General features: G+C 42.5%; 1 protein-coding gene across 1 annotated transcript in view; it reads right to left on the bottom strand.

Annotated features, from left to right (window-relative positions):
- The window catches only part of CPXM2 (carboxypeptidase X, M14 family member 2), a gene marked incomplete at its 3' end in the record, with an annotated part of 79,191 nt that extends 65,459 nt beyond the window's left edge, over positions 1–13,732 (bottom strand). Inside the window, exon 1 of the mRNA XM_080621759.1 lies at positions 13,399–13,732. Coding sequence (XP_080477885.1) covers positions 13,399–13,726 — 328 coding nt within the window. The 5' untranslated portion in view covers positions 13,727–13,732. The remainder of the gene's footprint in view (positions 1–13,398) is intronic.
- Between the last annotated feature and the right edge of the window lie 10,126 nt (positions 13,733–23,858).

The raw sequence follows: 23,858 nt of genomic DNA, 5'->3' as shown, positions 1-23,858 counted from the left end.
ATTGTGAAAACGGCACTTTGCACACACCATAGTCATAGAATCATAGAATCATAGAATAGTTAGGGTTGGAAAGGACCTTAAGATCATCCAGTTCCAACCCCCCTGCCATGGGCAGGGACACCTCACACTAAACCATGGCACCCAAGGCCTCATCCAACCTGGCCTTGAACACTACCAAGAATGGAGCATTCACAACCTCCCTGGGCAACCCATTCCAGTGCCTCACCACCCTCTCAGTAAAGAATTTCTTCCTTAGATCCAACCTAAACTTCCCCTGTTTCAGTTTGAACCCGTTACCCCTTGTCCTGTCACTACAGTCCCTGATGAATAGCCCCTCCCCAGCATCCTTGTAGGCCCCTTTCAGATACTGGAAGCTGCTCTGAGGTCTCCACGCAGCCTTCTCTTCTCCAGGCTGAACAGCCCCAACTTTCTCAGCCTGTCTCCATACAGGAGGTGCTCCAGTCCCTGATCATCCTCGTGGCCTCCTCTGGACTTGTTCCAACAGCTCCATGTCCTTTTTATGTTGAGGACACCAGAACTGCACATAATGCTCCAAGGGAGGTCTCACAAGAGCAGAGCAGAGGGGCAGGATCACCTCCTTCGACCTGCTGGTCACGCTCCTCTTGATGCAGCCCAGGATATGGTTGCTTTCTGGGCTGCGAGCGCACACTGCAGCCGGCTCATGTTCATTTTCTCATGGACCAACATCCCCAAGTCCTTCTCTGCAGGGCTGCTCTGAATCTCTTCTCTGCCCCTCCATTTCACTTCCCCCTCTCTACTTGCCCTAAACTACTCAGGGAAGAGCCCATTAGGGAACTAAAGAATAAGATTAAATGAAAAATGCCTCAAGCCCAAGCGAGCAACAGGATTCTGTGGTTTTAGAAGCTTTATTCTTAATATCTTTTTAATTTTGCGCATTCACCATTGTCACAAGCCTCAAGCTTCCTGCCTGCAGGAAAAGTGCTAAAAATACCATGAGAAAGACATGGCTCTTGCTATCTCTGAGCTGATCAGAAGGAAGAACTGGAGGTTCAGCGGGGAAGCTGTTATGAAGCTCCAGCTCCATGCTACAGAGCTGAAACAGTTCAAGCAAGGTTCAGACAAATATCTCGCAGGGTGGGCACCTCTCCAACTCAAATGAGTGAGTGTTCAGAGGTCCTTCTGCTCTATTCCAGCTTCCTATGATCTTGCAGCTTCATGCAGCCCGCAAAAGATTCCCAAAATCCATTCTGTCTAAACATCCTTTCTGCTTTGTTTAACAATGCAGCCCTGGTCCAGTAAAGGCTCATAATCAGAGGCTGAACATTTAACACATAGGAAGCTTCACTGATTCAGTGCTAAGTGTGTCAGAAGCTTCAAATGATATGAAATGTGAGTTATCAGTGGGTTTGAAACTGCATGTCTGCTTGCTCAAGGCTGAAAGCCCAGAGATACAAAGTGAATGCAATGCATTTACCAGCCTGTGGATCCAATGGGGACTGCTCAGGAGAACACTCGAATAATCCCTAGTTTGCCCTATTTGCCCAGTGAGGTTTGCCATTCTTTCCCTGGAGAAAGGTGTCATGCTAGCAACAATACATGCTGTCACCACGCCTCCACTGCAAAATATGAATATGCTAATGTGAAAAGTGCAGGTCATAATTGGGGATTTATCATTAACTCAACTGCTGCCTTGGGGAGTCCATTCTCCTTCCCATCCGCAGGAGCTGGAAGTATTTACAAAGCAGAGGTATACTGCACTTGAAAAGCTGTGGAATAGAGAAAGCTTGGAGGTAAGCTTCCCTGAGCATTGAAAAAGTATATCTTTAACTTGCTAATTGGGAGGAAAAAGTCTGATTCAGGATTAATGACCAGAATTATGGAGTGGTTTTGCAGAACAATAGTGCTATTTTCTCTCCACTTTCAGAGCTCTGTGGTATTTTAGCTGCATAATTCCATACCAGCACTTTTTGATCATAATCTGAAAACTTTCCCATTCTATTCCTTTTCTGTAGAAGGGCTCCACATGTACAATTGCCATTTGACTGGCATTCAAGCATCAAAAACCCCCAAAGTACATATTTGCTGTTGGCGTATTAGCAGTATCAAACAATTCAGATGTGTCTGCAGTATTTTGCATTCCACATGCTACTAGTCCTCATCATGATTCGGATTATTTAGAAAGCAGGCTTTACCTGCTACCAAAACTTTACCTCCCCACCCCTTTTTGCTTAATAGTTTGAAATAACACTGAATACTTTCAGCTGCAAGTTGAGAGCTTTGCTTCTTGTTCATTGTGGACTTGACTTATTGCTTGCAAACAGACATCACTCTCTGTTGTAGAAGTGATTTCAGGTCCTAAGCAACAGGCAGTAGTCTTGCAGAAGAAATGGGTCAAGAATATATTATCTTTCGTATTTTCTTCTCTTTTCAGCTAAAGAATTCAGTTGTTCAGGCAGACAACAGATGCTATACCTCGTGATTTCAGTGGCCAGATACCTCAACTCTCATTCCTCCCGGGCTGCAAGTTTGGCAACTAAGGAATTTATCCATTTTCTTCTCTGAGCTCATGTATCCCACCCATCTCTTGGCCTCTGCAGTACCTGGGCTCATTTTGTCAGTATTTCCAAAGGTCTTTGGAAGAACGCTCATAGCTTCTTGCCTCTATTTATGACCCACCAATCATCTGTTCCACTACAAGATGGAAACAAGATTTTTTGGGGGGCCCTTTTTGTCACTTACATGTATTTAATGAAATACCTGATGCAAAGGAACTGGGCCAGATGTGAGACACTCATCTGAGGAGCCTGCAAGAGTTCTGGACTGAAGTCCTCTGCTGGGATCCTAAAGCATCCAGAGGAGCCTGAGGAAGAATATATCTGCCAAAAGAGCTGTAAGACATTTTTCTCTTTGTTTTAGCCTGGGTGTGTGCTGGACTTTGGCTACAACTGGCCTTGGCTACTGCTCAGTCCTCTATGCATTAGTAACATAAGAGTTATCACCTCACCTTAGTGGACATGCACTGAAGATTGGGGCATGTCCCCATGCTCTTGGGTCACCTGTATCTCGGAGCAAATCTGAGTCCAGATTTACCATGGGAAATTCCAGCCTTCCCTCCAGCCATGTATACAAGCCATCTATAACCCTGACATACTTTTGGCAGAGTTCTCAATGGAATTTTTGCTCAGAATCTGAAGTGAGTAAATAAAAGTGCAGTTTAAATACTCAGTGGGATAAAACTGGGTCTGTCCTTTGGGGCAGGGTACTTGCCATCCAGCTTGTGATGGCAAATGTTATTCTAACTGTTTCTGGAATATTTTCTGTATCTTCTCAGTATATAAGCAATTCAGGGGGAAAAGAGAAAAAACATGTTGTTATAAGCTGAAGCTTTAAGTTCTGCTTTAGGCAATCACATACGAAAGGCTGCTTGGCTGAAATGGAAGTTTCTGTCCTAGGCGAAAGATCTCTGGGAAGGTTGAGATCTGGCGCCATGTTTTGACATCCTCTGTCATGTGTATGTGGCAAACTCATTCCACTGTAGAAACTTATCTTGTGGGAAAAAAGAGTGTATTGAAGGCAAATCTGGCATAAGGGTGGTTATAATGGTGAGTGCTTACATCCAGATTTGAGGTCAGCTCCTCTGAGATACTTTGAAGTTTCTCCTGCAGTTGACAGATGTTTTAGGAGGACCCTGAAAGTAGAGAGGAGCCATAAACCTGCCACCATAAACCAATGTATTTCTGAAGAAAAGAACATAAAAATACTCTAAATTCTGGGAAAGAATGAGAAAGATGGTTTTCAGTTGCTCCCATTGCAAACAACACTGTCTCCCAGCACACCACGATGATTAATGCACTCAGGCAGTTTACAGTAAATCTTGGATGTGTTAGAGGAAGGAGATACTTGGCCTTGCTCCGTGCTCTCATGTCAAACATAACTCCCCTTGAAATGGGAGACTGTTTTGCTTTCTAAAGTTCATATGAGGAAACAGGTAAAAGGCAAATCTAGGGACAATGGAGACTGAAGAATTCCTAACCCCCTCCAATGGAAAACAGAAGTCAAGCAGGAACGTTTGGGGTTCTCCCTCAGGTTTCCTTTTAGGTCCCAGCCAGGAGGATCAATCTTGTAGAGCCAAAAAGAAGGGAAATGACAAGAAAACTACCAAAATTGTGATGCATGAGAACATGAGGAAGATACCATCTACAGGAAGCACTGAAGCTCCATGACCTAAGCAAGCAAATTAGATTTAGGAAGCTCTGTTAGCCATTGTCTGGATGAGCTACTGAGGTCCAAAAGAAAGCACAACTTAAATACAGGTCTCTGGTGCTTAAGCCAACTGAGTCCCATTACAGAACAGGTAAATGCTGTACCTAGTGGTGTCTCATTCTGGGTGGTGAAGATCTGTCTGCCACGTACTAGGATTCAAAACTGAGCATTTGTCTGTCCTGGATGGATCAGTACACTGCAAACATAACCAACGTAACAAGCTCTGGGAGAAACATGGCCACCAGACAAGGCAATGGAACAGGATGTTTCCCTTCATCCGACTTCAAACAATTCCCCAGATGGCTAAAGCACCCACATGGCTGTCATGAACACACATCTCACATGGAAAGTTGCTGAACATCACCCTACTGACATACACGGGTGCTGTCAGCCCGTGCTGCAGGAGATACTTCTTTTCTCATAAGCGTCAGAAGGAGCTGAATGGAGGCTGGAGGACAAAGATGAGTATGAGTCTCCAACCTAAGGGCTAGGGGATGAGAAGTCCTGCCCTGATGCTTATTTTGGTATTTGTATTAGCTCTCAATGAATGAAATAGAGAAATATTAATTAGCTTCCATCACCACCACCAAAACAATCACTACTTGTGGCTGTATGTGTAAGGGTAGGAGCTTAGATCGCAATCTGCTGTTAAGCATAAAAAACATACCTCTTTCAAAACTCTCATCTTTTTAGAAGTTTATAACTCTAAAAATACACTTAATCCTTTAATATTGGCTTCTTGAATATCTGCTTTGTGTTGTTAGTTGAACTCGGTCCTTGAGAGTCATTTTGATTACAGAACAACACTATTGCCAGCTGCATACATCACATAATTCACAAGCAGCCCAAGACTGATGTACAGTCGTACAAGAAGCCTGTCAGGCAATTCATTAAAAACAACAAAGGAAAAGATAAACCACAAAATAAATCTGTGATTAACCAAAAACCAAAACCCACAAAGGCGCTCAATTAACCAGGTTCACTATTCACTTTGAGAGTAATATGTTTTATGTAGCTAGAAACTACAGAGTAAATGCACTACGTAGCAGACAGAAGTAAGAAGACATGTAAGCTCCCAGTACATGAGTTAGAATCATAGAATCACAGAATAGTTAGGGTTGGAAAGGACCTCAAGATCATCCAGTTCCAACCCCCCTGCCATGGGCAGGGACACCCCACACTAAACCATGGCACCCAAGGCTGTCCAAATGTGCTTGCATCAGAAATAACGAAGTAACACTGCAATGTATTTTGCTAACGGTTTAATGTGGTGTTTTTCATTACTTGATCACATATGTAAAAACCCCACCAAACACCTTTTGAAGTCAACAGAAATACCCAGAGGAAGGCTTCTGAAGGAGCAAGGCTAGCCCCTGAAGGAGGCAGATGTGCTCAGTGACCAGCATCACCTGTGGCTCAGGAAAAGAAGTCCCCAACAAGAAAATAATCAGACAGCAGCAGTGTTAGAGACCCATTTGGGGCTGGCCTCAGTGTTCTCTAAATGCCCTTATTCCACTGTCCATGCACTTTATTCTTGTCTGCACATGAACAGTCTGTTCAGGCGGGTTACTGAGAAGTAACTTCTACACTGGAGATGTAATTGCACAGATACGATGGCCCTGGCCATCCTCGAATGAAATCTCATGCAAAAATGAAAGAAACTCAAATGATGTCTTTGATTAATGGCCTACTGAATTAAATAGGACCAAACTGTCCAGTAAGGTATCTCCTTGGGACAGAAAGATTAAAAGTGATGGTATGTTTCTAATATGAGTGTTCCTGCAACCTCTATTTTCTCTGGTGAATGTTTGCACTGAGTTAAGGCTACTGAGTGTTTTTCATGTGTAATCACTGGCTTGTAAAAGGCAAATAATTTGGACTACATCAGAGCTTTGCTTGTTCCCGTTTTAGAATCATAGAATCATAGAATAGTTAGGGTTGGAAAGGACCTTAAGATCATCCAGTTCCAACCCCCCTGCCATGGGCAGGGACACCTCACACTAAACCATGGCACCCAAGGCTGTCCAGCCTGGCCTTGAACACCGCCAGGGATGGAGCATTCACAACGTCCCTGGGCAACCCATTCCAGTGCCTCACCACCCTCTCAGTAAAGAATTTCTTCCTTAGATCCAATCTAAACTTCCCCTGTTTTAGTTTGAACCCATTACCCCTTGTCCTGTCACTACAGTCCCTGATGAAGAGTCCCTCCCCAGCATCCTTGTAAGCCCCCTTCAGATACTGGAAGACTTTCCTTGAGTACCCAAAACCCTAGTGATAAAAGCACATATTTACAAGTTCATTTCAAAAAGCCTTGCTTTATAAAACAAGCAGCAGTAGAAGATATATACTCACCATAGGCCTGACAAAAAGACCAAGCCTAATGTAGCCTTTGTATCATAACAATACAAACACAAGCAACAATTATGTGTGAATGTGAGAACCAAATCTCAGCTCTGCACCCAGATAACAAATCTGTTGGTAGTCTGCTTTTAACACAACAAATTGGGCAAGGCTCAAAAATCCCAGGAAAAAAAGGCTCAGACATTGAAAAAGCAATAAATTTCTTCTTCTCCACCATACTTTCCACTTCCACTACTTCATCTTTTTGACAGATTCTATGATCACACAGCTGACAGAAGTGTTCATTCCAAAACCAAAGGAAATAAGTGAAATTTGATTGCGAACTGCCTGATTGACCTGTCTAACCAGCTCACTGAACAGAGAATAACATTAAAACCTGAGAATGAATTCAAATAATGAGTGACTCGTAATATGCTGGCATTTCAGGAACAAGACTAGACTCAGGTTCATGCTATAAAAATCTATTCAGTGAAACCATCCCTTTTTTAAAGAGGTATTTTTCTCACCTTAAGTTTGAATTCAGAGAAGGCTAATGGGAGAATTACTGTAGGAAAGTTTTCTCTAGCATAATCAAACGTGTTTATTCTGATTTATTTTTCTCATGTTACATTAGTCATTGAAATCATGAGTAAGGAAAGATGCTAATCAAAAAGGTTGGGCCAATTTTGAGGGCATTGCTCATTGTTCATTCTTGCTCATCCTCTGTCTTCTTTCGTTGTGGCCTTCTTTAAAGTAAGGGCTCTTAAATGGAATGACTATGTTACATTTTATTATTCTACGTATTTGTAGAAGTGCTGAGGGAAAAATAGGAGCTGGTAGATGAAAGCACACTCATTAAAAGCTACATTTTCATCATCGCTTGTCACATCTGGCAATTAGGATGTGATACAGGTCACATTAAAATTCATGGGATATGCACCTAGGGCCAATGAGTTCATTCTGAGAAGTTGCTGGCATAAGAATTATAAGCAAAAGCTTTATAATTGAAATCTACATTCTAGGTCACAGGAGCGTTCCACTTTCTATCAGCTTCTCAGGAATGGAGCCAGCTACAGGGTTTAAGAGAAGGTGATACAAATGGGCTAGAAAACAGCAGTGCTGGTAATTACCCAGCATATGGGTAATTCTGCGCTTATTTCTTCTTAGTCCCTATACAACTCATCTATCACTAAGTAGCTTTCATTAAATAAGAGCCTATGTAAGCAGTCATCCCCCAACCTTCATTTTACTCTCTGTTTCCTGTTCCCCCTGAATCTCATTTGTACTTCCAGCTCCTGCCCCATTTCCCTTCATATCTTTCCTCTAAGCTCCCTGTCACGTTGCTGACAGCCTCTGCTGGCTCTGCTCCCTGACAGACCCATACCAGTCACCCCACCTGGCTTGTGGCCCTCGCGTTTCACTTGAAGGCACCCTGCCAGTGCATCTAATAGCTTCTTCCTAGCCAGAGCTCTGAGGCATTACCCTATCTTCAATGTGCCAGCAAAGTTCAACACGCTGCACTTCAAACATCTTTGCAAAATTGACTTTGATGACTCTCTTTGCTCCTAGACTTCCTCCTGACTCTCTAGGTAAGCCTTCAGCCTGCCTGTCTGTTTTCAGTCTCTCCCATTTCCTTCTTTGCTCCCTTTTCCATCTTTGCTCTAGTTAAACCCATCCAAACCCACAATTCTAGCAAGCAGTGCTGCTGATTCACAGGCTACCTTTGCCTTCTGTGTTTCCTTCTGTTCTAGCTGGAAACCTGGTGTATCTTGGTGACCTTTTCTTAAGTACTTTCAGCTATCTGTTCAATGTCTTATATATCGCTCATATCTTCACCCTAGTGAACCAAATTCATCATTCAAATGCCAGCAACACCAAAAACATCCGTGTTTTTAACTTCATACGCTCTTCATGTCTTCATCACCATTTTACAGCAAAATCTTTCCAGTTTTTCCTAAATAACATCTCTATGATTCAGCTTTTCCTCCTCAGTCACTCATTGATGTCTCTCTCCAAGCCTTCATTATCTCATCTCTTGACAAATGCCTATATTAATGCACCAGCAGTTCTATTTTTATACATGCAAATCCTTTCTGCAAGATAATTTTCATGGTTGCTTGCATTGGCCGTTTTATCCTCTTTTTGCCTTCCTTTACTGACTCCTCCTCAGACACCTATCCAGTGAGATCCTGACCCACATAAGAGATTCCTATACACTACATAAATTTAACAAACCAACTAACCAAACCCCTTCAGAATTACAGTGTTGAGCAGGTGGCAACAATACACAAAAAACCCCATATATTTGGCAAGCAAACAGTGATGCATCTAAAGAGTTTTATCAAGCCTGGGGAAAGCAACAGATGAGACAAGGCAAAGCCCTTTGTCCAAATGAACCTGCTTGAGCAAGCCCAGAGAGGCCACAGAGATGCTGCGAGGGCTGGAGCAGCTCTGCTCTGGAGCCAGGCTGAGAGAGCTGGGCTGGGTCAGCCTGGAGAAGAGAAGGCTCCTGAAGGGGAGACCTTAGAGCAGCTCCAGTGCCTAAAGGGGCTGCAGGAAACCTGGAGAGGGGCTTGGGACAAGGGCCTGTAGGGACAGGCCAAGGGGAATGGCTTGAACCTGCCAGAGGGGAGACTGAGATGAGCTCTTAGGCAGAAGCTCTTCCCTGTGAGGGTGCTGAGGCGCTGGCACAGGGTGCCCAGAGAAGCTGTGGCTGCCCCATCCCTGGCAGTGTTCAAGGCCAGGTTGGACACAGGGGCTTGGAGCAAGCTGCTCCAGTGGAAGGGGTCCCTGCCCGTGGCAGGGGTTGGAACTGGATGAGCTTTAAGGTTCCTGCCAACTCAAACCAGTCTGGGATTCTGTGATTCTATGAAATCATGATAACTACATACAAACAACATTATGCAGAGATTACATAGAAATAAAATACTGTGAGATTTGTGAAATACAAAATAAATGTGCAGTAAAACCCATCCTGCCGTACAAACAAACATTACTCCTTTATTTTTTAAGGGCATTAAGAATGGAAGTATGGACAGAACAAGAACTAGTCTAAAAAGTATTAGTTGTGTAAATCAAATAAAAACAGTTATAGATATAACTGTGGCAGATTTGGGAGCAATAGAATTAAAAGGGGGGAACCTTTCAGTCCAAACCCACAGCAATGTGCAGCACTGAGCAGTGTTCACAGGGATCTCAACCCCATAAACCTCCTAGTGATGGATTTTTGCCTGTATGCAGGCAGACCTCCCAGGCCATTTATACAGATCTGCCCCACAGCTCATAGCTGAGAGGGCATATATTAAATCTATTAAAGGCCTCATAAAAGAAAAATATTGATGTTAACAAGACTCTTTCCAGTGATTTGAATGGGCTTTGGATAGAAGCCTAGATAAACAAAGATGGAATTAGAAAATGGAAATATGTATATACAGAAACCTGCCAATCCAACTGCTTACCTCCCAAGGATGACCTGACCACTTCATTTATGGGCTGTTTAAAGGGCAAAGAGACTGATTGATGTTTCGAACTGTTACCTGCATCAAGTATTTGCAAATATTGACTCCAATAATTATTTGAACCCCCCCAACATTGCAACCCCAATATCATCTATAGGATTTCTCTCTACATTAATCTTTCACAGATAAAATACATATATTCTCTCTACCTTCAGTAATAAGCTTAAATAAATGGAGTCGGTGTCATCTGTTCCGTTCTGTGTCCTTCAGACTTCTATGCTCAATTTCAACTTTGATTCAAAGCTAGGGCTGATCAGTACCAGCTGCTCAGCCAAAGGGCAGATCACACATTTCTTGTTTCCCCTCTTTCTTCATCCCAGCTCCCAGCGAGACTATTGTTTGTTGTAACTAATTAATCCCTCATGCCCTGGCTGCCAGGGAACCTCACAAACCCCAGATTTTTGTGTTCATTGCATATCTAATACATTAATTCCAGTTCTGGATCTATTTATTAACACATTAAAGTATACACATACACACAACACCAGTATTTACACAGCCAGATTTAGAGTTACTACTCATTGATATCTGTTCGATTGCTGCTATTATTACTTCTAGCTGTGCTCTTAACAGGTCAGATGTGAGAAGTTATAGTCATGTATCATTATTTAGACACCTGGGATTATCAGATCTTCATTTCAAACCAATTCCTGGTGACACAGTGACATGGCATTAAGCATTGGGATCACTGCACTGGCAGGACTTGGCCCTCACCTGAGTTTGGGAGAGTTAAAAGGAGACATTTCAAGTACTATAGCTAGAACTTTAAACACTGCAATAAAAAATGCCAGACACTTCCTGCTAAAAACCTCCTGTTTTCACTTACATCTTTAACAAATGGTAACCATCCTCTTGCTGGGTGTTTGCCCGAGGGCTTATTATGGCTATTTCAGTTAAAATAGTTCAGCTGCTCCCAAGGAAATACAGCATTTTCCCATATTAAAGTAAGTCTAACAGGCAGATTGCTGAGTTGGTGTCAAGCCTTCATGTGCTGGAGCAAGGAGTGAGTTTGGTTGAGGGAGTCAGATGTTTGTTACACCTCTGGCTATTGTTTTTCATCGAATCCCAGACTGGTTTGGGTTGGAAAGGACCTTCAGATCATCCAGTTCCAACCCCCTGCCATGGGCAGGGACACCTCACACTAGGCCATGTAACCCAAGACTCTGTCCAACCTGGCCTTGAACACTGCCAGGGATGGAGCATTTATCACTTATTTGGGCAACCTGTTTCAGTGCCTCCTAAGTTCATAGGCTTTAAAACCTCTTATTACACATGGCTGGTGAAAGCTTGGAAGTTCAGTTGGGTCAAAAGAGCATCAGCAGGAGTGACTGAGCTTTTTCCAGGTGCTTTTAGTTGTGCATCACAAGTCTTTGCTAGGCTCCCCTTGACCTTCTGCTTGGCCATGCTGAGGAAGAGGAGGAGGCTGAGGAAGGACCTTACCTGATGGAATACAGAAATAAAATGATTCCCTGGACTCAGAGAGCCAGGTAGGGTGAAAGGTAAAAACCAGTTAATTTACTGGTGAAGAATTCTGCACAGGTCAATTGGTTGGCACAAAATGAAGTGTTTTCTGGAGAAGGCTTGAGGAGGTCTATGTTTCCTTTTCTAATCCCATATTTTCCTATATACAAAAATGAATGTGATTCCATGACCAAATTCAGACTACATGTAAGACCTCAGTATGCTCCCCTAGTAGGTCAGCAGTGTTATATAGTTTGAATTTTGCACTGTGATACCTGCAGTGCATAAACTACATCAGGTTTGGAAGGCAGGAGTGCTCCACAGTGATAGAGGTGGTTGTTGGTACTGCTCCTGCCTTCTCAGCACTGGTATGGTGCTCACTGCCACTGGTGGAGAACAAGGAAGATGCCTATCTGTAAAGAGAAATGAACATTGCCCTTGCAGATTGGATGCTGTCCTTATTGCTGTCATATTTGGTGGAGTATGTGTGAAGCCATGGGGTTGAGGAAATCAGGGAAATGCCAACAGGGAAGGTGAAATCAGAGCCGAACTGCAGAACATCCCATTGCAGGCTGGAAATCTTTATTGTCTGCACCACACTGAAGAAGAAAAAGCCTAGTATCTAACTAGGTAGCTTTAAAATCCATGTGTTGCCCATAGTCAGGTAATAAATCCAATAAACTAGTCCTCATCATGGGCCAGGCAGTATTTTCAGTGGCAATTCAAACTGCCTTCCTCACTGTTTTCCATACTTCAGAAAGGGTATTTTCTTATCAGTATTTATTATTACAAGAGCTCATCTATTTGCTAATCAAAAGGTAACTAATTTGTTAGTGTTAATACTAAACAGAAAGTATTTTGTTTACTATCTCCCAGATGTAACTGGGAAAAGCTAAAGCCACTCTACAACCTTGGATCCGCTGTTTTCCTGTACTCCACGTATTAATGGCTCTGAATTGCAAACTTTGCTCCTCATGCTCCAGCTGTTAACATTAAAAGTTTCCTTCTGAAGTAAAGGGGGGTGTAGCTATAGGGATTTACAAATCTAAAGGTCATGGGCCAAACTCACTCTCAAACCTACTGGTATCCCAAACCATTAAAGCACCAACCATATATGTGGCAAGCACAGAAAGAACTTACTCTTCTTCCAGGAACAACTGAATGGTAAAAGCTGATCAAGTTTCTGCAGACTTTAATAGTTGCATATTTTCATCCCATCAAACACAGAAAATAGAGAATAGGATTAAGGGTGGCTTTTTTTTAGTGTAAGCCATTTTTGTTGCTGTTTAATTTCTTCATTTTGCAGGTCAGTAATTAAATTGAACTTGTTATGACTTAGTCTTTTACAGGAAGATCTTTGTTTACAGATCTTCCTCTGGAGGCCTTTAAACTGAAATCTGAAAGCAATTCACAGGTTTACAAGTAAAGTAATTCAGGAACCTCTCATAGATTAAAAAAAGCCAAAGAACAAAGTAAGGTGGCACCACATGCAATCAGCTTTAACAGAATCCATCTCTCCTCTTTCGCTTATAGAACAACAGCTTTAACAGCAAGCCAGTTGTCAAGTGTAAGAAGGCAAAATCCATATACTAGCTACAGCGCAGCAGAAGTAATAATCACCACTCTAAAATGTCTTTACTTGACGAAGAAAGGGTTAAAAAGCCTATAAAAGTTCTGTTCTGTGGGATAATGTGTTGTCATCATCATCGCCACGACCACAGTTATTGTGATTATTACCAAGACTGCTATTAACTGGATATTCATTAACGCTAAAAGTCACAAGCAGCATGAGATTAGCAGACTCCAAGCTCTGGAGGAGGAGGTGGAAAGTTACCTGGTGGAGTTTCAAGAATGGATTTTCCTTTTTTGTTGCTTTTCTTCGCTTTTAACTCTTTCCTGCTGGGTTTGAACCGGGGGTGCTCCTCTGTCACTGCAGCACGGATAGGTCCTTCCTCTCCAGGCTGCTCCGTGAAAGCAAAAAACTCTTCACCGGGATATGGAAAGGAATAATAGTGATCCCTGTTGCTAATCTCCTGCAGGTAATAATCCTGATCGTCCATGGGTACCGCCTGGGACACGTCCCTCAGCAATGCCACCCCAAAGGCGCAGAGAGCGAGGCAGAGTTGAGAAGAACATGAGCCTTTCTTGCTAAGGGCAATCATTATCCTTTGCTTGTGCAGCGATCTCTGCAAGCCCCACAACTTTATATGGAAAGGGAGAAAACAGCCTTGGCAGCGAATCCCCCCGAAGGAGACGCAGAGGGCTACAGGATCCTGCCTGTGAAAAGCGCCTCCGCTTTGGGATAGTTTAGCTGGAGTTGCGAGGAGCGCAGCGGGAAGGGGCAGGACGGGGATGCATGTGATCGTCGGGCTCCCCAGCCAGACAGACGGACCAGCGCTGCGCTGCGCCGCGCCGGCGTTTGGCAGGTGGGATCAGCAGCACGGTTAGCTTCCTGCTTACCCTCTGCTGCCGTTCATGTCTTTTGTGTTGCTGTGGCTGTTTCCTTCCAAAGTAAGAGTTACGGGAGAGTTTCAGCTGAATCCCCCAACAGTTTCTGCAGCCTTCCCGCACGGAGCTGATCCGAGAGAGCGCTTGTTCAGAGAACAGTAAACTTGGCACCCAGCCTTTGCCTCCCAGCCTGCCTTCAAAGTGGTTTCCCCCCGCCCCAGGAGGTGCTGTGCAGATGGGGTGGGCACACAAAGCCTGGGATGAGCCCTGCCTGTGGCTGGCAGGGTTCATCTGCCTGTGCTTTGACCCTGGGTGCACATGAAGATGAGTGTGATGTGGGTCAGTGGCAGATGAGCTTCCTTCTGTATATGTTGTGCTGTATTCCTTTGCATGGTATTATATTTTTTAGGTTTTAGCTTTTGCAAATGTAGGATCCCTCTCTAGCACTCATCTCAGCCTCACTTGTCTATATATAATATATATATATTATGTATATATGACTCTACATACTTTCTGTAAAAAAAGTTATATATGTCTATATAGATATTTTATATCTATATATAAAACCATAAGTTATATATGACTATATATTTAGATATTTATTTTACATCAATATACATAAAAATATAAGTAATATACAAGTCTATCTATAGAGATATTAGTAAGAAATTCTTCCCTGTGAAGGTGCTGAGGCGCTGGCACAGGGTGCCCAGAGAAGCTGTGGCTGCCCCATCCCTGGCAGTGTTCAAGGCCAGGTTGGACACAGGGGCTTGGAGCAAGCTGCTCTAGTGGAAGGTGTCCCTGCTTGTGGCAGGGGTTGGAGCTGGATGAGCTTTAAGGTCCCTTCTTACACAAACCAGTCTGGGATTCTGTGATTCTATAATAAAACTCAATATGTGCTTATTTAGGAGGCTTCTCCTAGGGTATATGGGAGCTCTCTGGACTCAGCCCACCTGAAAAACAAGGACATGCTTCATCAGTGGCCCTTTTTCTCACTCTTTTTGAATGATCTTGACGTTTATTCACTCTGGAACATCTTCTAAACAGGTTAGGATGTATTGTGCTAGCAGCTGCACACATGCAACCCAGTGTCTTTAATAGAATCAATTTGTTTGAAGATAAACATCTTATCTTTCATCTTTTTCATACTTCTAAAAACAACCTTCTTTTGCTGAAAGAAACGTGCAGCACTTGGCTCACATGAAATATGGATCCTTACTCCTGTGTTGAAAACACCAGCTTATATTTTCATCATGTATATTGTATATCTTGCCATTGTCCAGTCAGCTGAGAGACAGCATTGCATCAGTTACCCCACTCTTTATTCTGCCTTTGCAATCACCTTTCATGTGTGTTTCTCATAACTTTAATACCGTAATAATCACAAGTTCATATCTTGCTTCCTATATTTTTTGGTGTATTTGGGTTCAGACTGTGGTGATCTAGTCCCATACATTTAATGATTGTCCTTCCTTTCTAGTCACTCATTCCAAAAACAATTTTGTGATTATATGATGTCTGTTTTCTAAAAAGACAAATGAAAATATGTTTTCAACAGCCATTCTATTGTCATCCTTCAGTTTTACATGTTTTAACATCTGGAAACTATGACTTTTTCTATTTTAAATATAGAAATTTTCATTTTCTAAAACTACAATAAAACACACTCTGCTTTTTCACTGCTTTACTGAATTGTGTATTTTATTTTGATTTCATTTGATGAAAAACTGCTTCCCATCAAACTTTTCAGACAGCTTCATCTGGAATAGACGGCATTGTCTCCTTTGGCACAGAGCATGCAGTGACTGGGTGCAATGTGGGAGCTAAGACCCACTGGATATGGTGTGTGAAACAGATTTCTTGTTCCCTGTATCCGGTGGCATGCTGAATATCCTGTATATCCCATCTTAGCGATTTCACAGATGTCCTTACTCTGTTTCCCCTTTCCAAATTAGCTGGTCCTCTCCTCCCTTGGTCCTAACTTCTAAGGGCAGAGCACAAGCTACACAAAATAGGCATAATTCTGTTAGCATTTGCAGCACAGTCACTCTTTTGCAAATATTATGGACATTCACATACCTAGAGAAGTAATAGGAGAATAGACTTTTCCATGGCATCATTAATGATCTATTTTCCCAGTAACTAAAGGAGCTTTAGCTACAAATTATTGTTTAACTCATTGCAGTATTCGAAGGATGCATAGAAGCAGGAGTGGATTTACATTTCCAAACATAACAAAAAGTGTTTTCATAAAATATTGAGTCAAAAGTACATTAAGGAAAAAAGAATGAGGACTGTGATTAGGGGGAATTTTACGTTATTTGCTTTTGGCATCTTTAAAAGCATAGATTTCAATGATTTGTGTATGTAAACATTATGTCTTTTCTCTCCCATATGACAACTTTTCTATCTATAAAGAGACAATTGCATGGGCTTTATTTTTTTAATTTATTCTATCTATTTTAATTTATTATATATATGTATATACAATGTGTTATATTGGATTTGGGCCTCTTTAGAAGGTGAGTATGCATAGTTAGCTGTATGTATGTAAATATGGCTGCATAAAGTATAGCAGCAAAGCATTCTGGCAATAACAGATATATACTTATTTCATGTATGTAAAAATATATATTTAAGTGACACAAATACCCACCTAAATGTTACCCAGCTCACCCATCACAATGCCTTATCATTCCTGTATCTACTAACTCATTGCTCTATGTTCATGTCATTTAAGTGAGGTGTTGGAAGTTAAATTAGCGGCCAAGCCATGTACAGGCAGCATTTTGCCTCATTCTGTCATCTCACCCCTAATGATTTCTGAATTTTCTGACATATTACAAAACACTGAAGATCCCAGTGAAGTTTCCATGCATTCCAGTAAACGGGGAGTACTTGCAAACGCCTCCTCACCAAGAGAAAGGCCAGCACATCAGCATGCTGGGAACAGGAGAAACCGTTCCTCGGTGTGACTCCTGGGACCCCTGAGCCAGAAGAGAAGCTTGGTGAGCTGTTTGTGGTCAGCCATGAGAATGTACCCAGCAGGACACAGCAAGGGGCTCAAGAAGTGGCAGGTTTGTTGGTGCACCTCCACTTCTGCAGGTAAGAACTTTGCAGAACCTCAGGAGGTGCCGTACCCACTCCTTCACCTCTTTCAGTTGCCACCAATAGCTCTCTTTTCACTCCAAGTATTCTTTCCTTAAGATTTATGGAATCATTTAAGACCGTGCCAAGTGCAAGGTCCTACACCTGGGTCGGAGCAATCCCAGGCACAGCTACAGGTTGGGCAGAGAAGAGATTCAGAGCAGCCCTGCAGAGAAGGACTTGGGGATGTTGGTCGATGAGAAAATGAACATGAGCCGGCTGCAGTGGGCGCTCGCAGCCCAGAAAGCAACCGTATCCTGGGCTGCATCAAGAGGAGCGTGACCAGCAGGTCGAAGGAGGTGATCCTGCCCCTCTGCTCTGCTCTCGTGAGACCTCACTTGGAGCATTGTGTGCAGTTCTGGTGTCCTCAACATCAAAAGGACATGGAACTGTTGGAACAAGTCCAGAGGAGGCCACGAGGATGATCAGGGACTGGAGCACCTCCTGTATGGAGACAGGCTGAGAAAGTTGGGGCTGTTCAGCCTGGAGAAGAGAAGCTGCGTGGAGACCTCAGAGCAGCCTTCCAGTATCTGAAGGGGGCTTACAAGGATGCTGGGGAGGGACTCTTCATCAGGGAGTGGAGTCATAAGACAAAGAGTGATGGGTTCAAACTGAAACAGGGGAAGTTTAGATTGGACCTAAGGAAGAAATTCTTTAGTGTGAGGGTGGTGAGGCACTGGAATGGGTTGCCCAGGGAGGTTGTGAGCGCTCCATCCCTGGCGGTGTTCAAGGCCAGGTTGGATGAGGCCTTGGGTGCCATGGTTTAGTGTGAGGTGTCCCTGCCCATGGCAGGGGGGTTGGAACTGGATGATCTTAAGGTCCTTTCCAACCCTAACTATTCTGTGATTCTGTTATTCACTCAAACTTACCTATCAATATCTGTTCCTGGGTCTTGACCCATGTCAATAGTCACCACTTCCCCCCGCCGTATTTCTTTCTCCTGAATTTTAATACTTTATGTGGAAATGGATGCACTGCTGCTCCTTCCAGACCCACCTCTCGTTATGGGATGTGCATGCATCCAGCCAGCTGGAAAACCACACAAAAGTCTGTCTCTAGGCAGAATTTTGGTGTTCTTCACTGCTAGATGGTTTTTTTCTGTCTGTCAGCATCCGAGTAAGTTACAACTTACAGGAACGAAGTTGTTTTTTCTTCTTAGGCTATTAAGTTCACTGAAGGCTCAGATGTTTTGGGCCTAAGGGCTGTTCCTTATTTTTGCCTGTGAAGTATCACAACAGCTTTCAAAAAGCTTGAAGTTGATGTGGAAGGAGATAGAGCAAACTAATATTTTATAGAACAACTGTAACCAGCATTATCCTCCCCTGCTGGACTAAGGCCAGTGATAATGTGTAAGTCATTCTACACTTTGCTTTAAATCTCTATCCTGCTGAAGTGAAACACAACATGCTGTTATCTGCGATTGAGCAGGGCTCATTTCTGTTCCCAAGAAGTACTAATTTGAAAGATGATGGTTTAACCTCTAAGCTGAGTTAACACTTCTCAAGCCGTGTATTTTGAGCCAGTTTCAACAACGCCCCTGGAAAAAGAGGCACTTGCAGCTCCCCTTTACCCCTAAACACAGGCAAGAAGTTATGTTTAGCCTGGCAGGTTCCTATGTCATCCTGGAGCTGGAGATGCTCAGTGCCAGAGGCTGGAGGGCACACATGCGCCACTCTTCCCTGCCCTTCTTTTGCCTCACAATGGTGTTTCCCAGCTCTTACTTCACATGTACCATTTTGACACTATATGGCTTCAGTGAAGCTAGTGGTTTGTGTATGGAAGAATTAGGCTTTTCCCCTACCAACTCTGCAGTTGTGTTTCTATCTGGTTGTCAACAGCCATAACTTCATGAAGTTGTCAAAGCAAATGGTTCCAGTGCTGGCACGATCAGCAGAGAAGTGCTCCACTGTGGTGCACAACAACTCCATGCAATGCTATGGGCTCACGGAAGAGTGGCTGGAAAGCTCCTTGGCAGAAAAGGACCTGGGAGTGCTGACTGATGGAGCTGAACACGAGCAGCTTGTGCCCAGGCAGCCAAGAGGCCACCAGCATCCTGGACTGTATCAGCAATAGTGTAGCCAGCAGGGCCAGGGCAGTGATGGTGCCTCTGCGCTGGGCACTGGTGAGGCTGCACCTTGAATTTTGTGTTCAGTTCTGGGCTCCTCACTACAACAGAGACATTGAGGTCCTGGAGTGGCGCCATAGAAGGGCAATGGAGCTGGTGCAGAGCCTGGAGCACAAATGTGATGGGGAACGGCTGAGGGACCTGAGAGGGTTTAGTCTAGAGAAGAGAAGGGTCAAGGGGACCTTATTGCTCCCTACAACTGCCTGACAGGAGGATGGAGCCAGTAGAGGGCTGGGCTCTGCTTCCAGGTAACAAGCAGTAAGACAAGAGAAGATGGCCTCAAGTTGCACCAGAGGAGGTTTAGACGGGATATTAGCAGATATTTCCCCACTGAAAGGGTTGTCAAGCACTGGAACAGGCTGCCCTGGGCGTTTATAAAAGACATGTAGATGTGGCACTTTGGGACCTGGTTTAGTGGTGGTCTTGGCAGTCCTGGCATAAAAGTTGCACTTGATCTTGAAGGTCTTTTCCAACCTAAATGATTCTGTGATTCTGTGAAGTGCAGATTTGGGAGCACACTTTTAGTGAAGAGAGGTAGAGTTGTATGTGTAGGCACAGTCCTTGCCGAAGATTTTCATTTGTATTTATACTATGTAATCAATAATTGCACATTTATGCTTAATGCAACTTCAAAGTACCTCTTCCAACTTGGTTGGAAAGAAAAGATTAAGAAATAGGTATCCCTCTTTCTTTGCAATTCCACGGTAACTTTCCGAGATAGCACATAAGGTTTCTATATGCCTTGGCAACAAAACAACACTAAAAATAACTTTCCTTCTGAACACCAGTAAAGTTTCTATTCCTTTTGTACTTCAGATCTGTAGTAAATCACGGAGACAGAGTGGAGCAAGAAAATAGAATTACACTTTCTAAACACTCGTTTTCTTTTCCTCATAATGCGTTTACTCTTGCTGTCAACAAGGTCAAACCACTGCAGAGGAAATAGAAACCTAAAACTGACATTGGGAAATACAAAGAAAGCTGTATTTAACATTTCTGTGTCTCTTGGATGTCTGTTTCTTACATATGTAACAGAGACAAGTACTAGCTGGCTGTCCTTCTGCTTACTTGTGTACACTGTGTGCATCCCTGAGGTATCCAGGCCTGTAAAAGCCTATTTGCACTTGTTGATAAGGCCTTAAAACAGTGGCTCTTATGTCAAAAATGACTAGGAACAAAGCCAAGCTTTCAAATGGAGACATTTTACTCATGTTTAAGAGGCATTTGACTTTAAAGGGAATGCCATTATTTTACCAGATGAGGGATGCCAAAAATACACAGGATCTTCACATTTATCGCTGAGCGTATCAAACAATGATGCAAAATAAAGTGAGTCTAACGAAGAGGCAGTTATGCTCCCCTCCCTCATGAGCACTCTGCTCTTTCCTTTAGGTAAACAGGTTTTAAAATGAACCAAAATAAATAGATTACATTAGTGGAGGCAATTATTTCCTTTAGCAATTGCTTATTATAACTGGCTGGGAATGCAGCGTGCATCCTGACTGGTGAAATTAGCTCAGTGTATTCTCTCTAACTTTTTCTCCTAAGAGCAACATCACCTTTGGATAATCATTCAGAATATTGCCTTTGTGCTCATGCCTGGTGAAGGAGCTCAGACTGCCATGGAAACAAAAGTTCCTTGTTCTCTTATACTTCCTTGTGCTGTGATATCATTTTCATTATAGGAATCCTTTTCTTAATAAGAAATGGAATTGTGGGATTTTTATGTTTTGAGCATCCCGAAGGCATCATCTTAGGTGAGGGCTTAGTTCATAGCAGAAATGCTTTGAATGTGGAGCAGAGATTGCACCCGTCATCATTATTATTATTTAGGGATATTTATATCAGGTGCATCTGCATCAGTCCATTTCTGCTGGAGAAATGAAAAATACCTGCTCTTTTCCCGAGTTTGCTTTATTTTCCCTTCCATGCTGAACAGATGAGAAGAAAGCATTTTAAGAAATCAACATTAACCAATGACATAAACAAACCAAAAAGAATTTCTGGCATTTTTGCAATAGTTCTTTTCTCTTTTTTTATGCTGGGAACTATATTTCATCATGCCCTAGAGTGCCTGTAGTTTTTATATTGACAACACATTGCCCTGGCATTTGGCAGCCACTGCTGGATCGAAGCCAGCAGGATTATCACTAGGAAAGAGACTGAAAAGGCTGTCATGTGATTAAGCAATCTGTAATCCTAACAGTACAAAAAGGAGAACTAATAATATATATTTTTACTTTTGGTTGATCTGCATTAGCTGATTTTTTAGAGTATTTTGCATTGTTGAAAAATGAGCAAATTTGGTCACTGTTTTATTTTAACTGTAAGACTGAGGCAGTGTTAAGGCAACAGAGGTGACCGGATGACGGTGGCTTTATGGAACAGTTGGAGAAAATGGGATGAGATGTCCCCTCTGTGCACACAACCAGGCTGCTGGAACGTCCTTTTCAGTTCACTGGTATGAAAACAGCCACTTCCAGCAAATTCCCATGGACATCCCCTACCTGCCAACAGTTGAATTTCAAAACGTAATGACTCTCACATTTCAGTCTGGTATTTCCTGGACCAGAATTGGCTGTACATGTGCCATGTAAAGTGTGAGCAATATGTTTAATACATCCCAGGCAGCAGCAGGGAAATGCAATGCGGATTTTGTCTGAAGCCTACTCAAAAGCCTTTTTTCCTTGGATTTCTTCAATTTCCACAGCTTAAGTGTAGCTTAAGAAGTCATGGACAAAAGTCCATTGGGAACTGAATGTGACATGTAAATATAATAGTCTTTGTTATGCTAAATACAATAGAGCTGGCTAATGCAACACCAGCAGAGAGAAGTCCTTAAAATTTCTGTATTTAAGGATTGCATTTTAAAGACAGAACAGCAAGGAATTATTCCTTTCAAATACAAGTCGTATTCATGGCTGTGATTCATTTTGATGAATAAATACATAATGTGATACTTCCTGTGATAACTCTGTCATTGCATAGCTTATGTTCAAATCCAAACAGATTCAATGTAATTTAGTGATGTTTCATTATTTATAGCTAGTGTATTTGCTTAAAGGTGGGAAGAGCTGATTTTGTTTATCTTCATAATCACAGATTTTTGAGACTATGCTGGAAGTTTCTTCCATAATGCATTCACTTATGAAAACAACGAAAATTCAGGATTTAGGGGAAAGAAAAGCTCTCAAATGAGTTTTTGCTTGTCATACAGAAGGCATAAAAAGATTCGTGTCACACTTACATTACCGGATGTGCCAATATGATTTCACAGCTGTGTAATAAACTTGTTTGAACCTGGCTTGTAGCCATTAAAAAAGAGCTTGTGCCAGCATGTTTGAAAGGTGAAGCGACAGGCTCTAAAGATGGAGTGAAACCTTTAAGGCTATGCAGATATTTACTAATATGTGGTATAACATAAAGTTCCAGAGAATATTTTGCCATCCCATATCACAAATGCCTGATTATTTGAAATGCACTGATTTTTCCACACTAATTCTGCCAAGGAAGTAGGATGATGAAAATTGCCTTGCAGTTTTAAATCTATCTTAACGTATTTAGTTTCCAAAAATCATAGAAGAGTTTAGATTAAAATGGACTTTTGGAATACCAGCATCTCCCTTTTTAATCCCATTTGTATGTTAAGATATAAGATCTCTCAGACACAGTTTATTTCTTGCAATGTGGTTGTAAATCCCACTCATTAGTGGGATCAACACTGTTAGAGATATTATTGACTTCAACAGAGTTCTATCATAAAGAGTATCACTAACATTTGGGTTACTGAACTTGCGTTTTAGACATACTGAAACTTTGCCAAGTACACCCCATAGTGCAGTTCAGATTGGTTTTGCTTGCTTCATACTGGTTATGGGAAACACAGTCCAAGTAAAATACCTTGGCTTTACTTGAGGCCAGATAAACTTGTCAGCTGAGTTAGGAGTAATTTCCAGAAGCATCCATCAGGACTTACGTGGCTTATCTCAGAAATAATAATAATAACAATAATAATATATATAATAACAATAATAATACTGGTTTTTAAAAGAAATCACTTGTGACTAAGAGAACTGCTGTCTCCTTTGCAACAGTATCCAGACAAATGAGTTTCTTATTTCTTGTTTACTGCTATAACTGGATTGATACCAAAATCTGTACAAAGTGATTTCAGAACTCTCATGGTGTTTTTAAGGATGCTGTTATGTGCTGTTATTGCTTATGAGCTTCTTTTCCTCTCCTGCTCGTGGTCCCTACATGTTAGCCTTGGGATGGGCCTCTTCTTGGGCTATGATGTTATATGGCTTTGACCACAGCATATCAGGGGAGAGGCTGAACCCAGAGGGCTGGTAAGACAAGGACCAAGTTCTTCTCGAGAGGGTGAGGCATAACAGAGTCAAGCAGGTTCCCTGATGCTTCAGTGTCACTTTCACAGATTTTGATGCAAATCTTGCTGCAGAGACCAACCTTCATGCTGGTGATTTTGTTCTGCTTCATAAAAAGGACATGGAACTGTTGGAACAAGTCCAGAGGAGGCCAGGAGGATGATCAGGGGACTGGAGCACCTCCTGTAT

This window comes from Psittacula echo, assembly GCF_963264785.1.
Source record: "Psittacula echo genome assembly, chromosome: 6".
In the NCBI taxonomy this organism is placed as follows: domain Eukaryota; kingdom Metazoa; phylum Chordata; class Aves; order Psittaciformes; family Psittacidae; genus Psittacula; species Psittacula echo.
The sequence above is the reverse complement of the archived record's forward strand: the minus strand, read 5'-3'. Positions and strand labels throughout refer to the sequence as shown.